This window comes from Symphodus melops (assembly GCF_947650265.1).
Source record: "Symphodus melops genome assembly, contig: scaffold_320, whole genome shotgun sequence".
Classification (NCBI taxonomy): domain Eukaryota; kingdom Metazoa; phylum Chordata; class Actinopteri; order Labriformes; family Labridae; genus Symphodus; species Symphodus melops.
The window spans coordinates 18,131-28,977 of NW_027636499.1; the positions used below are offsets into that span (position 1 = coordinate 18,131).

A 10,847-nucleotide genomic window follows, 5' to 3' on the forward strand; every position below is an offset into this window, starting at 1 on the left:
TTGTGTGCTTGTGTGTGTGTGTGTGTGTGTGTGTGTGTGTGTGTGTGCGTGTGTGCGCATGCGTGTGTTAATCTCTGGGTTTTAGCCCGGCGTCCCCCGCTCAGGAACAATCAGCTTACAGTCCATTAGCAGGATCAGACTGGAGGGGGTCCAAGACCAGAACAACAAGCAGAGCTGCAGTCATGATTAACTTTGTTTATATAATTAATTAACTCTACAAAGGGCGAGCGAGGACGAGCGAGAGAGAGAGAGAGAGAGAGGACATGTCTGCTCAGTGTGAGAGAATCACACCCACATCAAATGTTTCTGCTCTTTTATGGACGCTTCACAGCACGAGTCCTCGTGTGTTTACAGGAAGGTTTCAGGCTGACACGTTTACACGTTTACATGTTTACATGTTTACACATTGACACGTTTACACATTGACACGTTTACACGTTTACACATTTACACGTTTTATTTCAGAAACACTTCAAAGTAAAAACAGTTCAAGTAGAAAAGTATAAATTATTTATTGCATGTGGACGACTTCCTGGTTTCCTTCCTTCTGACTCCGATGCATCGTCAGGATCAGACTCCGGATCTCCTCGCGCTTCTGTCGCACTCGTTGCCGCGGAAACCAGTTATCCAGACGCAAAGGGAGGTCAAAGTGCACCACAGGGTTCTGGGGAGCCAATCAAAGAGCTGGGTTCAGTGATGGGGTCATCCTACTGGTGTGCACGATAAGAGTGTGTGCCGTCGTCGCACCAGGAAATCCTCTGCTGGTCGGAGCAGCTGATTGGACCGTCACCTGCCAGCGTGCCCCGAAATAAACTGCACGCCGCGCACGCCACCTTACCATTTCCTCTGAGCAGGACTGATATCAGCCTCTCTCTCTCTCAATGCAGGAGTGTGTGTGTGTGTGTGTGTGTGTGTGTGTGTGTATGTGCAGGTGTGTGTGTGTATGTGCAGGTGTGTGTGTGTGTGTGTGCAGGTGTACCTGCAGGAAGCTCTCGGCGTACTGCAGCAGGTACAGCCCACAGTCACTGCTGTTGTCCTGCTGAGAAACTCTGCAGTTTGAGCTCCGCATGCTGTCGGCTGTGAAGAGACGAGGCGTCCCCCTGCGTACCTCCCACTCCACCTGCAGGTACCTGAGGACAAACATCCAATTAGATTCAAGACAATTACCATCAAGGAGGATTATCCTTCCAGAGTCTCCGCCCCCTCCTGCAGACACAGTTTGACCTCTCGACCTGTGAGGGACGTGAACTCACTCTCTGACGAGTCTGCAGACGTTCTCACGGTACGTCAGCTTCAAAGAGTCCATCACCAGGATGCACGGCCTGAAAGACACAAAGCACCTGAGGTCAACGACCCCCGCTGACCCCAGAGAGGTCAACGACCCCCACGGACCCCAGACATGTCAACGACTCCCGCTGACCCCAGACAGGTCAACGACCCCCACTGACCCCAGACAGGTCAACGACCCCCGCTGACCCCAGACATGTCAACGACTCCCGCTGACCCCAGACAGGTCAACGACCCCCGCTGACCCCAGACAGGTCCAGGTGTGGACTCACCTCTTTAAGGCCGTGTCTCTCTGACGGCCCTGCTCCGTGCAGTCCTGGAAGAAGGACAGACAGTCAGAGGACAATAAGACACTCAGAGTTGAATGGTGTCAAAGACTCACCGGTGGATTCTGAGAGCTCAGACTGAGCGACGCTTTTCCTCCGGATTCTTTGAAAACACCTGAAGAGAAAAAAACAAAACATGGAACTTCATTAAAGGCGGAGTCATCGGGAGGGACGAAGGAGCAGCTGAATCCAGCGTCTCCATCAGTGTGTGTGTGTGTGTGTGTGTGAGACCACAAACAGCAGCTCACCTGTCGGCCTCTGAAACTCCACGTACTGAACCTCCTCCAGACCGGGGAAACACACAACCACCAGGAACCAGTGCGCCCTGAACACACACACACACACACACACACACACACACACACACACACACACACACACACACACACACACACACACACACACACACACACACACACACACACACACACACACACACACACACACACACACACACACACACACACACACACACACACACACACACACACACACACACACACACACACACACGCCAAAAACTGTTTTCCAGGTTCTCCAGGTTTTTCCAGGACGTGTTTGAAAAGTGTGAGTGGAGATTCTTACTCTTGATTGACAGGAACAAACAGGAAGTCTTTGTTGAAAATGTCGACGTGCCGTGTCCACGTCTTCACCCTTTGATGCCTCGCGTGTCGATCCCTGGAACCAGAGAAATCCTTCAAACCATCAAAGACAACACGACCTCTACGTGACCTCTGCACGACCTCTACGTGACCTCTACATGACCTCTGCAGGGCCTCTACGTGACCTCTGCACAGCCTCTATGTGACCTCTACATGACCTCTGCACGACCTCTACAGGCCTCTATGTGACCTCTACACGACCTCTACATGACCTCTGCAGGCCTCTATGTGACCTCTACACGACCTCTACATGACCTCAGGTGAAGGTGGGCGTGTTTGATGACCACGTCTGTAACCATCGTGTCTTTGACCACGTCAGTGACCATGGCGTGCTGTCGATCTTACGGGACAGAGGGGGCGGCGTCCTCTCCCGCCACTCTCCGCCTGCTCAGCTGTTTGTAGAAGAAGCTGCTGAAGATGTGACTCCGCTCGGCCACAGAGCCTCCGACTCCCTCCAGGAGGAGATACCTGCAGGGGGCGGAGACTCAGTGACCCACAGGAAGTACACGCATGTTAGCTTGTTGCGTGTTGTCGAGTGTTTCTGTTCTCACTTGAGGTAGAAGTCGATGATTACGTCGTTCAGAAACTCCCCGCTGCCCAGACACGCGAGATCCTCCTTTGAGACGCTGATCCGGCCTTTACAGGGCGCCGCCGGATACTGGATCAACCTGACAAAGTGTTGGTTTAGAAATGTGAGACGGGTTCTGGTTTCTCCCTGACATTAGTCCAAGTCTGGTTCAGGGGCGTTACCTGGAGGAGAGCTGGTGCTGGGCACGGGGGTTCAGCTTGGACCGGGGAGCTGGACTGGACTTCTCCTGACAGAGAACGGGACGGGACGAAAAACGGGATGTTTATTTAAAGAGAAAACAGGAAGAGGAGCGAGGAAGGAGGAGCCTCACCTGTCCCAGCAGGGTGAGGAGGTGCCGGTCCAGAGGAGAAGCACAGCTGTGGAGGAGCAGCAGACCGTCTGTCCACTCTAAAGGGGACGACGGCCCGCCAGACAAAGACCCCCTCCTGTACTCCTTCATGTCCAACATGGAGACCAGCAGGGCGGCCTGCAGCTCCTGGAGCTGATCCTTCAACACCAGCAGAAGACAGGGGCACGGCGGACCTGAGAACACATGCAACCGTTAACCAGTAAGACCAGTATAAGGCTGACTGTTAACCCAGTAAGACCAGTATAAGGCTGACTGTTAACCCAGTAAGACTAGTATAAGGCTGACTGTTAACCCAGTAAGACCAGTATAAGGCTGACTGTTAACCCAGTGTAACCAGCATGTGGGCTTCTTTGATCATATTACTCCCAGTAAAGCCAGTAAAGCCAGTAAGGCCAGCCTCAGGTCTCTCTGGCATCCATTAGTCTCCATGTGGATGATGTCATTAAACGCCTCAGAACAGACTCCGCCTTTAGACTGTGTGATTGGCTGCTGCTGCAGGAGGAGCCCCCTGATTGGCTGTCAGGTCACCGCCCAGCGCTGCAGGTTTGACTGAAGCTCTGTCCTCGTGTTCAAGTTTTGTAGAACACATTCACGGTTCACAGAAAAAATGTCCGAGTGAGTGCTCGCTGTGTGTTATAAAGCAGACGTGTGGAAACAGTGTGAGGATGGAAAGTTCCTGACTGGTGTGTGTGTGTGTGCAGGACACACACACCGCCGCTTCTTTCTACATGTGTTCATGTCTCACGGAGGACGCCGTCCTTCATCACGCCGGAGAAACGTCTTCAGTCTCCATTCAGTGTACGGAAGTCATTACTCTGACCTTTTGACCTTTACACTTCTATCCAATCAGAATGCGTTCTGCCCCCTGCTGGTCATTCAACAGAACGCAGGTTTGAGGATCTTTGATGTTGTCGTTACCTGACTGGTCATTGAAGGTCTGGATGACGGACAGCTCCCTCTGCAGCAGGTTGGCCTGAGCGTCTGTCACCCACAGGAAGAGCAGAGAGGGGGCGGGGCCTTTCCAGTCAGCCAACAGGGCGCCGTCTCTGGCCACGCCGCCGTCCCAGACACCGTAGCCACGAACCTGAGACGCCACCAAGGTGACCTCCCCCTCCTCCAGGCCTGACAGAGACGACGTTAGGGTCAGTGTCTGGTGTGAAGGACGTTTTGTTGCCATGGTTACAAACATGTCGACTTAATGTCATGGAAGAAAACGTGGGCGTTACCTTTCAGAGGAACAGTGATGCCATGTTCAGTAATCTGCACAAAAGAAGAGAACGAAAGGTCAAAGGTCACAGAGTCTTTCCATCTGCACCGAACACCGCCAAGCCGCACGCTGCGTCCGTCAGGCTGCACGCTGCGCTTTCTCGCTCACACACGGAGTCAACCTCCCACTCTGCTGAGCCAGGGTACTGTGGGCTTTTCCAGGGATGTCACCATGACAACGCCTCACTGTTTTGATGCTAAAGTCAGCGAGGTGTTTTCCAGCGTCGTGTTTTTAGTATTTAAAGTGGGGAATAAAAAGGGTCCAATCAGAGTGTACCGCTTATATTAAGTATAAATATACAGCGAGTGTGTGTGTGTGTGTGTGTGTGTGTGTGTGTGTGTGTGTGTGTGTGTGTGTACTGGAACATGCCCTGGAAAAAGAGAAACTAGGGAAATGTGATGAATTCACCAGAAAGGTTTCATATTCCCACAGCAGCTGATTGACAGTGAACACACCATGGAGTTTATACTGAATCAACACACACACACACACACGTACACACACGTACACACACGTACACACACACACACGCACACACACACGTACACACACACGTACACACGATGTTTGGAGTTAAAGATTCTGTTCGATCTGAACTCACCATCAGCTCTCCGTTGGCGTGTGCGTGCGTCAGGCCGGCGTGAAGCGAGCTGAACTGGAGCTGTAGGAAGGAAGGAGGCGGGGCCAAACACTCATCTGTCTCACCTCTGGAAGGAGACACCTGAGATACCTGTGAGACAACACACAGGGACACGCACAGTAAACACACACACACACACACAGTAAACACACACACACACACAGTAAACACACACACACACACACACACACAGTAAACACACACACACACACACAGTAAACACACACACACACACACACAGTAAACACACACACAGTAAACACACACACACAGTAAACACACACACAGTAAACACACACACACACAGTAAACACACACACACAGTAAACACACACACAGTAAACACACACACACAGTAAACACACAAAACACACACACACACACACACACACAGTAAACACACACACACACACACAGTAAACACACACACACAGTAAACACACACACACACACAGTAAACACACACACACACAGTAAACACACACACACAGTAAACACACACACACAGTAAACACACACACACACAGTAAACACACACACACAGTAAACACACACACACACACAGTAAACACACACACACAGTAAACACACACACACAGTAAACACACACACACACACAGTAAACACACACACACACAAACAGTAAACATACACACACACACAGTAACACACACACACACACACACACACACACACACACACACAGTGAACACACAGACACACACACACACACAGTGAACACACACACACACACACACACACACACACACACAGTGAACACACACACACACACACACACACACACAGTAAACACACACACACAGTAAACACACACACACACAGTAAACACACACACACAGTAAACACACACACACACACAGTAAACACACACACACAGTAAACACACACACACAGTAAACACACACACACACAGTAAACACACACACACAGTAAACACACACACACACACAGTAAACACACACACACAGTAAACACACACACACACAGTAAACACACACACACAGTAAACACACACACACACACAGTAAACACACACACACAGTAAACACACACACACACAGTAAACACACACACACAGTAAACACACACACACACACAGTAAACACACACACACAGTAAACACACACACACAGTAAACACACACACACACAGTAAACACACACACACAGTAAACACACACACACACACACAGTAAACACACACACACAGTAAACACACACACACACAGTAAACACACACACACAGTAAACACACACACACACACAGTAAACACACACACACAGTAAACATACACACACACACAGTAAACACACACACACACACAAACAGTAAACACACACACAGTAAACACACACACACACACAGTAAACACACACACACACACAGTAAACACACACACACACAGTAAACACACACACACACACAGTAAACACACACACACAGTAAACACACACACAGTAAACACACACACACACAGTAAACACACACACACAGTAAACACACACACACAGTAAACACACACACACAGTAAACACACACACACACACACACACACACACACACACACAGTGAACACACACACACACACACAAACAGTAAACATACACACACACACAGTAAACACACACACACACAAACAGTAAACATACACACACACACAGTAAACACACACACACACACACACACAGTGAACACACAGACACACACACACACACACACAGTGACACACACACACACACACACACACACACACAGTGAACACACACACACACACACACACACACAGTAAACACACACACACAGTAAACACACACACACAGTAAACACACACACACACACACACACACAGTAAACACACACACACACACACACACACACAGTGAACACACAGACACACACACACACACAGTGAACACACACACACACACACACACACACACACACACAGTGAACACACACACACACACACACACACACACACACACACACACACACACAGTGAACACACACACACACACACACACACACAGTGAACACACACACACACACACACACACACACACACACACACACAGTGAACACACACACACTTCATGTGCTGCAGACAGCGTATGGAGCGAGAGCGCTCTCTGCTGGACAAACTCCGCCCTCACCCGGTCTGCTTCCCATTTGTGCTCCCAGTTTCCCAGACGAGACTCCGTCCCCTCGCTGCTACTTTGTGGCGTCCTTTGTCCTCCATTTCCTTCATCCTCTCCCTCGTCTTCACTCGACAGAACAACTAAGAGAGACAATTATTTCACACATCAACAGTGTACTGTCTCTTTAAATAAACATGGCGGCGTACTGTCTCTTTAAATAAACATGGCGGCGTACTGTCTCTTTAAATAAACATGGCGGCGTACTGTCTCTTTAAATAAACATGGCTGCGTACTGTCTCTTTAAATAAACATGGCGCCGTACTGTCTCTTTAAATAAACATGGCGCCGTACTGTCTCTTTAAATAAACATGGCTGCGTACTGTCTCTTTAAATAAACATGGCGCCGTACTGTCTCTTTAATTAAACATGGCGGCGTACTGTCTCTTTAAATAAACATGGCGGCGTACTGTCTCTTTAAATAAACATGGCGGCGTACTGTCTCTATAAATAAACATGGCGGCGTACTCACTGGGTTCTGTTGGGGTCTGTTGATGTTTCTTCGCGTGGCGCTGCAGGGCGGTCTTCGTCCTCTTCCCGTCTCTGAACTCGCTCCACCTCCTCCTCTCTCTCTCCCTCAGGTCATACTGCAGGTCGCTGCTGGCGGCGTGCCACGATGTCTGGTCCGGGGCGCTCCTCCTGTCGGGCGTTGCCATGGAGATGGAGGGTCTGCAGAGGTCTTTGTGGCGAGGTCTCGGTCTGCACGGAGACAGGACGCCGTCCTCTGTTGAGTTCTTCTCTCCGTCCTGAAACAAAGACGAGAATTAAAATCAGATCTTTAAATGGTCTCACGTCACGACCTTTGACCCTCACCTTTCCGTCGGCAGCTTCCTGAGCCGCCTCCACTCTCCTCAACTTCATAGAACTCAAACTCCCAGCATGCTCCTGTGCTCGCAGCTCTGCCAGAGAGTCGACGGCCTTCACGCAGATGGACGACGCTGGAGGGAGAAAAATGTCAGGGGTCAGGACGAACGAGAAACCGTTAGAACACAACGTCGACCAGCGAGGTCACCTTTCTTCTTCTGTGGGGAAGACGCTGGCTCGGAGGTGTCAGCGGGCTGCAGACGGTGTGACGCTCTCTTAGGACGCCATCTGGTGGACAAAAAATGGAACAGCAATAAGCGTGTCGTTCATTCTGAATGTGGTCACCTGAGTGTCAGAATCAACCATCTGCTCCAAGACGAACCCGGTGGAAAAACAGGAAGAGGATTCGGATCTCTGTCCTGGCTCTGATTGGCCATTGTGGTTTCCTGCTGCTCTGTGATTGGCTGCTGAGGTCCCGTTGGGGTTGTTGAGTCCAAGCAGAGTTTTGACAACGTCCTTGAAAATTGGCGTGCTGACGGACACAACAGCAAAAGGAGTTCAGAAACATGAAGTGTGTGTGTGTGTGAGATGTAGGGGCGCTTCACAAACCTCTGTGTGCATGGCGTGTTCCCAGAACGCATCCCGTTAGCTCCGCCTCTTCCTGACTGATCCGCACAAGTCTGTTCAGATGAAGCGTAAGATCAGAACCCGAGGACACCAAGCTGTCAGAGTTAATGAACACATACATCATACCACTTTAAACTGAGGGGCGGGGCTCTGAAGGCGGGCCAGTGGTGACGTCATGTGCGGGGGGGCGGAGTCAGAGCCAGCTGGGTGTTTCTTCTTAGGGATTTTGAAGGGAGCCATGCTGAGAGCGAAACATCAACACAGGCCAAACGTCACGAAAACACAAATATGATGAACGCCATGTGAGGAGGCTCACACGCCAAACCTCATTCAAAAATATACATAAATAATAAATAAATGTATTTCTGTATATATATATATATACATAAATATGTTAATTGACATGAAAATATATATTTATATAGATATAAAATAAATAAATATACATAAATAACCTTAATTTCTACATCTCGCTCTGCAACTGCTCAACATTATAAATATTATTTTTTTAATTATAGTCATTATAAGAAATGTCATTTTATACTATTAAGATAATTATTGTCGTTATTAAACATAATAACACATTTATGTTTGAGTATTTCAGAGCCGAAGTTAACAGAACACTTTGAAGATTTCTTTCACCCCATCAGGTTATTAATTAAAGTCAATAAATGTTTAATTTAAGCCGTTTTATATTGAACAGAGATTATTCAAATGGAGATTCTGACAGGGGAACAAGGCTAACGGTGTTAACTCAGAGAGCGCCTCGCGCTGATTTGTAGCTTCCAGGTGAGTTTCTGAGTATAAACAGGTGATGGTGGAGTTCAGCAGAGAAGCAGAGACTCTCTCTTTACTTCTTATTTTATCTTATTTGACTTGTTTCATCATTTACACACCTGGAGTCCTCAGGAGAGACAGCCGGCTAGCACGGGGCTAGCCTAGCTAACAGACTTCCTGCTGCGCTTCAACGTCCGTAAATTGTTCCAGGGCTTCTTCATGACGTCACAGCGAGGTTGCGCTGACGTCACACCAAGGATGCGCTCTCCGCGAAAAGCTGAAAATAAGATTAAAAAGACATTTCTGTTACGGTCTGCAGCCCGGTCCAAACACGAGCCGATTCATCCGACATAAACACAGAGGAAACAACATCCGGTACGTCACACCGGGCAGGGGAGTCTGGCGTTACGTGATGACATCATTTATTGAACTTTAAATTAAAAATATTACTAATCAATAAAGGAAACACGACAGAATAGAAATAATATAAATGTGTTCTTATGTTAAAAAAGTTAAGGTGTTACTCAAACAGACTCTGAAAGGACTACATTTCCCATCATGCCTCTGCACCCTACCTGCTCTTCAAACTTCTTTGAAGTATCGATTCTCTAATACGTGATAAACTTTGCATGTGTCCAATATTAATTATTATTTAAATAAAAATGATTAACACCGTCATTAAAATGAATAAATACTGCAGGAAGAATTAGTGCAGACTGACTGTGACCGGCAGGGGGCGCTGTGACCTCACACACGTGCTGCTGTGTGCTTTTGTGTGTGAGAGTGTGTGTGTGTGTGTGTGTGTGTCAGAGAGCCAATTAGTGGTTGACAAGGTTAGACCCAGCATAATTAGCTGACACAGTGTGGGTGTGTGTGTGTGTGTGAGGAGGATGACTCGTGTGGTGCGTTCACTGTCTCTTTGTGCAGCCTGCATTCTAGTGGTGCGTTCAATGACATCTCTATAATTGTTCATCATTATTTGAATTATTTTGTTCATATTTAAAGCAGAGCTGTCTGTGATTAACAGCTCTCTCTCTCTCTCTCTCTCACACACACACACACACACACACACACACACACACACACACTTTGCATCTTTCTCTTTCCTCAGCGGTTGCCATGGTTACAGCCTTTTGATGGACAACTGGCAGGTCATGAAGAGTTCAATTCCTTGCTCAAAGTGTGCAGAGACACTGAAACATCCTGAAACAAACTCACCTGGTCCTCTGTATTTTCTTCTTCTGTGGTTTTTACCTGATGCCTCGCCCTGAAAACAAACACTTTAACACACACACACACACAC

General features: G+C 48.4%; 1 protein-coding gene across 1 annotated transcript; it reads right to left on the bottom strand.

Moving 5' to 3' along the window:
- Positions 1–438: 438 nt before the first annotated feature.
- On the bottom strand, positions 439–9,957 carry senp7b (SUMO specific peptidase 7b). The gene is made up of 22 exons (XM_079373239.1): positions 9,664–9,957; positions 8,894–9,008; positions 8,750–8,820; positions 8,523–8,672; positions 8,349–8,428; positions 8,150–8,274; positions 7,809–8,082; positions 7,295–7,419; positions 5,082–5,210; positions 4,440–4,473; positions 4,132–4,335; positions 3,175–3,386; positions 3,026–3,090; positions 2,827–2,943; positions 2,621–2,743; positions 2,199–2,291; positions 1,862–1,938; positions 1,670–1,728; positions 1,560–1,603; positions 1,254–1,322; positions 980–1,130; positions 439–664 (listed from the first exon to the last, which is right to left on the bottom strand). The coding sequence occupies exons 2-22, from the start codon at positions 9,005–9,007 to the stop codon at positions 512–514; spliced, it is 2,469 nt and encodes an 822-aa protein (XP_079229365.1). The 5' UTR covers position 9,008; positions 9,664–9,957; the 3' UTR covers positions 439–511.
- Between the last annotated feature and the right edge of the window lie 890 nt (positions 9,958–10,847).

What these genes read in the sequence shown, in the direction of transcription:
- senp7b (XM_079373239.1), bottom strand. Translation starts at nt 9,007, where the DNA reads ATGGCTCCCTTCAAAATCCCTAAGAAGAAACACCCAGCTGGCTCTGAC. An exon ending in TCTTCCTGTTTTTCCACCGG is followed by an intron (nt 8,429 to 8,522) that starts GTTCGTCTTGGA and finishes TTTGTCCACCAG; the next exon opens with ATGGCGTCCTAAGAGAGCGT. An exon ending in TCCTCACCCTGCTGGGACAG is followed by an intron (nt 3,091 to 3,174) that starts GTGAGGCTCCTC and finishes GTTCTCTGTCAG; the next exon opens with GAGAAGTCCAGTCCAGCTCC.